At 44.9% G+C, this 6081-nt stretch overlaps 1 protein-coding gene across 1 annotated transcript; it reads right to left on the bottom strand.

The window, feature by feature from the left end:
• Positions 1-3577: 3577 nt before the first annotated feature.
• Positions 3578-5658, bottom strand: LOC144160898 (uncharacterized). The gene has a single exon (XM_077691999.1). It carries the CDS (start codon positions 5507-5509, stop codon positions 3956-3958), a length of 1554 nt encoding a protein of 517 aa, XP_077548125.1. The 5' UTR covers positions 5510-5658; the 3' UTR covers positions 3578-3955.
• Between the last annotated feature and the right edge of the window lie 423 nt (positions 5659-6081).

Here is a 6081-nt window from a genome sequence, read left to right as displayed (position 1 = left end):
CTACATTTGCAATCAATTTAGGATGTGTTCCACGCGACGCATGCTGTTCATATTTTACGAAGGGTATCCTGGTGGGTAAAAAAACGAACTGCACAATACTATCACCCCGAAAATTGGTGTCAGTACCCCTTTAACAACGTTCGGTGCAACGGTAAGATGCAGCTGTCATACACTCTCTTCTTCAGGGACACTGGTAGGCTGCTATTCATTATCTGAGAATGCCTGCCGTATGCACTCCACCTCATTCTGATCCTTCTAAATATCTCTGCCTCATAACGTTGGTTGGGTGGGCAGTTGAGCGCGCACGAAATCCACTCCGGGAAACCGCTGGCGACCTGAGCGTTCTCCGCAGGGCCACTGGAGTCTTCGCTTTACTGGCCGTAAACCCGCTCAGCTAAAGCTCTAGTTTTGCATGTTCTCAAAAGCAGCAATATTGTTTTTATTTTTCCCAGCACATGAGAAGGTTCATGCCCGACTGGAAATTCTGACGGCATTGCACATCCTTAAACTTTCAGCTATTCCTTATGCATAACGCATTGCAAATCAATGTGGTTCCCATAGCAAGTGGAAAATCGAACCACTTTGCAAGAATGAAATGTCAAGCCATGTCATAATAACAGGGTTTACAAACTGCTATTTTTCATTTTAATGTATATAATATTCGAGGAGCATAGCCTGAGGGGGAACTTTATGCGACTGCAAAAATAAAAAAATGCATTTCATCATTTATAAAATGAAATGGATGAAAAAACTGAAATAGCGTGTAAATGACTCGTACTTACTGGGTTTTATTCATAGTCACTGGGAACTTCCACACTCAAGTCTGTAACAGGGCTGAACGAAGCTACTCGGGTGTCCATTCATTGAGCTGACTTGAAACAGGGAAAAAGTTTTTTCTGCATCCTGTATGCACTACGCTGCTACTAAACATGTGGATAATTGTGAATGATATGCTCAGCTCAAAGTTCTGGGGGGACGGGTGGAACATGTAACAGGCTGGCACTTTCTATCTTTGCATTTCATTTCATTTCATTTCATTTCATTTCATTTCATTTCATTTCATTTATTTACTCTCAATGCACAAGGCGTTACAGAGAGGAGTGGTGAAAAAACAAAATAACAATATGTACAAACAAATGGAGCATGTTTAAAAAGGGTATGCGTTCATGGTACTCTTGAAGTTGGCAGGGTCAGTGATGGATGCGATAGAAGCGGGAAGGTGATTCCAGTCTGAGCTTGTTGTGGGCACGAATGAATTAAAATGAAGGTTTGTACGGCTGCTAGGAATGCCGACTTTGAAGTGGTGATCGCTGCGGGATGAAATGTAGGATGGTGGCAAAAAAAGTGAGTTACTCAGTGAGGGTATGGTATGGTACAACTTATGGAAGAGGCACAGACGCGAGATTTTGCGGCGAAGTGATAGGCTAGGCAGATTTAAGGTTGACTTCATATGAGTTACGCTTGCTGTACGGGAATAGTTGGACAAAATGAAGCGAGCGGCGCGATTTTGAATTGCTTCGAGGCTACTGATATGAACGTTTACGCGTGGATCCCATACAGATGATGAATATTCGAGCTTAGGTCGCACTAATGTTTTATAGAGAAGAAGTTTCAGTTTCATCGGGGCAAGGGAGAAGTTACGGCGTAAATAACCAAGAGTTCGGTTAGCACTGTTTATAATAATGTCAATGTGAGTCTGCCAGGAAAGGTTGTCAGAGATTGTAACGCCAAGGTACTTGTAAGTGCTAACTTTAGTAAGGGGGGAATTATTAAGTACGTAGTTAGTAGAAATATTACATGTTCGACGTGAAACTCTCATTATCTTGCATTTAGTAACATTAAGGTTCATTAGCCAAGTATCACACCAGGATGAAACATTGTTTAAGTCACACTGAAGGGCAAGGTGGTCAGAAGGGGTTTTAATTTCGCGGTAAATAACACAATCATCGGCGAAAAGCTTTATGGAAGAAGAGATGTTATGTGGCAAGTCGTTAATGTAAATTAGGAAGAGTAGTGGGCCAAGAACAGATCCTTGTGGGACGCCAGAGGTTACGGGTGAGAGGGGGGAGTTGGATTCATTAGCCGTTACAAATTGGGAGCGGTCTGTTAGAAAGCATTCAATCCATTTTAATATGTTAGCATCAAGATTAAGTTTGCTTAGTTTTAGCAGTAGTAGTTTATGGCATACAGTGTCAAAAGCTTTAGCAAAGTCGAGGAAAATACAGTCAACAAGGGAAGAAGCATCAAGGGCAAGAAATAGGTCATTAGTAAAGCAGAGAAGTTGGGTCTCACACGAGTACTTTTTCCGGAATCCATGCTGGTGATCACTAAGGAAGGAGTTGTTTTCTAAAAAAGTGATTATGTGGGAATAGATGACGTGTTCCATGAGCTTACACGGTATACTTGTTAAGGATATGGGCCTCTAACGGCGGGGGTTATGAACGTCACCTGATTTGTGAACAGGAACCACCTTTCCCGCTTTCCAGTCGCCCGGAAGGGAATGACATTCCAAAGACTGCGTGAAAATCTTACATAAAATTACAGATGAGTAAAAAGAGGTATTATGCAAAAACTTTGCACAGACACCGTCTTCACCTGGAGCGCTGGCCAATTTCATGTTTTCGATCAATTTTCGTATGCCAGAACAGTCAAATATAAGTGGTTCCATTGGAACAAAGTGGTGAGGGGGGGTGTCGGGAAAAGAAAGGGCTGCAGATTTAACAAAGCACGATGAAAACACAGAGCTTAAAATGACACAACACGCTTCTTTTGGTACACGGCTGTTATCATCATGGATTAATTCTATCGCCTTTTTTTCATTTCCGCTAATCGTCTGCCAAAATTTCTGTGGGTTAGTTGCAAGCAGGGAGGGAAGCGTTTGTTGAATGTAATTTCTTTTGCGACGGATAATGCTCGAGCGTACTCGTCAGCTGCGTGAAGATAAGCGGACCACCTTTCCGCGTTGTTAGTTAGCTTTGCCCTTCGAAAAATTCGTTTCTTTTTGTTGAGTAGTCGTTTTAGTGTAAGCGTGAACCAAGGAGACTTTGCGTTTTGCCTCATTCTGCGGAGTGGAATATAACGATTGGTAAGTTCTGCTACCTTCTGCTTAAACAAATTCCAGTTTTGTTGCACGGATCTTTCCAGAAAATTCGAGAGGTAATCGTTTAGGAAAACCTGAAGCTCACTATTAATTAAAACATAGTCAGCTCTTGTAGTCCCTAAAAACTTTTGATCTATCACTTCTTTTAGTTGTTTTAGTCATGTTAAAATGAATAGCTAGATGGTCGCTTACGCCCGGAATAACTGATAGGGATTTAATTAAGTCGGGATGCGTGGTCAGCACTAAGTCTAGAACTGTGGAGGTAGACAAGGTAATGCGGGTTGGAGCATTAACCAGCTGGGTAAGGTTAAAGTCTGAACACACGTCAAGAAAGGCAGCACTGTCAGCAGATGTTTTGGATATCGCTGGAATAGGGGGAGACCACGAAACATTAGAGAAGTTAAAATCACCTAGGAGAAACATAGGCGCAGCCGGAAACCTTACTCGCAATTTATTTAGGACATCGTGTAAATCATTTGCGAAGCCGGTAGTTAGGTTAGGAGGCCGGTAGCAGCCACAAACAATGATATCTTTGTGGTTAATGCGAACACACGCGACAACAATTTCAAGCGGCGAAACAACAGGCACATTGAACGAGCTGATCTCGTCGCTAATAGCAATCAATACGCCGCCCCCGCACCTCGTACCCCGGTCACAGCGGTAGAACTTGAACTCTTTTGAACAGTTAAATATTTCGTGATTTTCTATTTTCGCAGACAGCCAGGTTTCAGTTACTATGACGACATCAGCTAGACATGTATCTATTAGTGCAGATAGGGCATCACGTTTGTTAGTAACACTTCGAGAATTACATAGTAAAAAAGAAAATTCATGTGCTCGAAAATGCTTATCTAGCTATCGTGGTGAAGGAGGAGCGCTGGTCCCTGCGCTTTCTGAGTTTGTTGCTTGGGGGGCAACGTGTACGGGGTTATCATAAATAGGCCCAGCCTCAGTTACACGATCGGTGACCGGACAATAAACGTAGGATTTCTTGTTAATTACTATCTTGTTATACTTGAGGTAATATGGCTGCCCAGTGGTTTTCGCGAAATTTAAAAGCTTTTTCTGGATGTTGCGCGTGGCCTTGCAGAAATCTTCGCTAACTGACACGGGGGTGCTACGAAGCATAGATTTCTTAGCAAAGACACCTTCTCTTGTTTTGAAAGAACTAAAACGAACAATGACAGGTCGACATTTGTTCTGCACAAAGGTTCCAATCCTGTGTGCACGGGAGATGGCTTCATTAGGAAGTTCCAGTTTAAGGGACGCAGACAGGATTTCACGGACTTTTAGCTCAGACTCAGCCCAGGTTTCTGAGACAGAATCTAATAGCCCATAAAAAATTAGGTTATCCCTACGAGAGCGATCCTCGAAGTCATCAAGCCGTGAACTGAGAGCGGCACTTTCGTGTCGCACGGCAGCCGTTACGAGACCTTGCATCTGTGTATCGTCTGGAACGCTCTCGAGGGAAGTAACCTTCTGTTCAAGTACAGTTAGTCGAGCGGTTAAATCTGTTGCTTTGGAATCAAGTAGCAACTGGTTTTCTTTAACATCGTTAATAGACTTCTGCAAGTTGTCATGACGCTCATCCAAGTGTGCGGTTAGTTTGCTGATGGCGGCTAATACTTCGCTATTCGGACCAGGGTTCTGTTCTATATCCCCTAAAAGAAGAAGTTCCTTTACAACGAGAAAACAATCTGCGATTATATCAAGCAACACATGTGGGCATGGAAGGAGCAGCAGACAATAGTTACTAGATCGCTTAGCGTTATAATCTTGGGAGGGACCAACCTGGACGAAAAGCAAAAAGTGGTTGGATGAGGCCATTGTGGCGGCCGCTCCGTTCCACTGCCCACTGAGGTGCGCGGTGCAAGGCTGGCTGTATTTGTAGCTTTCTGGGTGGCTTGACGATGTCGATGCGGTTGGCTTGATGGCAGCTTGAGGGGTTACCGGAACGGGAGGTTGAAGTGGCACCGGGCAACAACGGCTCGGTTCGGGCAGGCGAGGGCACGTGCCGTGTGGCGTGCCAGGCGCATGTGGTTCCACGCAGACCGGCGAGCTCGTGCTGATGACTGCGAATAACTGGACGAAAAGCAAAAAGTGGTTGGATGAGACCATTGTGGCGGCCGCTCCGTTCCACTGCACACTGAGGTGTGCGGTGCAAGACTGGCTGTATTTGTAGCTTTCTGGGTGGCTTGACGATGTCGATGCGGTTGGCTTGATGGCAGCTTGAGGGGTTACCGGAACGGCAGGTTGAAGTGGCACCGGGCAACAGCGGCTCGGTTCGGGCAGGCGAGGGCACGTGCCGTGTGGCGTGCCAGGCGCATGTGGTTCAACGCAGACCGGCGAGCTCGTGCTGATGACTGCGAATAACTGGACGAAAAGCAAAAAGTGGTTGGATGAGACCATTGTGGCGGCCGCTCCGTTCCACTGCCCACAATGGGGTGTTTGCTTCTGGAAATGATCAATTATAGCATGCCAATAACGTATGTTTGGGGAAGATGATCATGTTTCAAGCACAGCTATAATGGCTCTTCGTTAAACCACCAGAGCCTGCTTTTCAATTCTCCCGCGCTAACAGAAAGCATGCCGATAGCGCTTAGGACTGCGATATCTCCGTCTACCGACGATAAATTCAGTAGCTTCAGTTCGCACGCAAAGTAGATGAAAGCACCGAGAAGCTCAGCAATAAAATACGAAATGTTGTAGGTATATTTACAAAGGCAAATAACAGCGACTCGAAACGACACCGTCGCGTTCCTTGTCGTTTCGTCTTCGTCAAAATGGCTCTCTGTTTTTCTTTTCTTTCTTTTTTTGCGCCCAGTGTGGCGTCGCTTCGAGCTGTCGTTTTGCTTCTCGTCAGGAGCGGCGCTATTTTTTTTCGGCTGTCTACGATCACAGGACTCCTAAACCTACAAAAACACGCATTTCTACCGCCAAGGCCCCATTATTCCCAAAGACAGCCGCCAGTTTATAAAATC

The sequence above is a fragment of the Haemaphysalis longicornis genome, unplaced genomic scaffold (genome assembly GCF_048455015.1).
Source record: "Haemaphysalis longicornis isolate Haplotype H1 unplaced genomic scaffold, Haemaphysalis longicornis Haplotype H1 scaffold_11, whole genome shotgun sequence".
In the NCBI taxonomy this organism is placed as follows: Eukaryota; Metazoa; Arthropoda; class Arachnida; order Ixodida; family Ixodidae; genus Haemaphysalis; species Haemaphysalis longicornis.
This window is presented reverse-complemented; position numbering and strand designations above follow the sequence as displayed.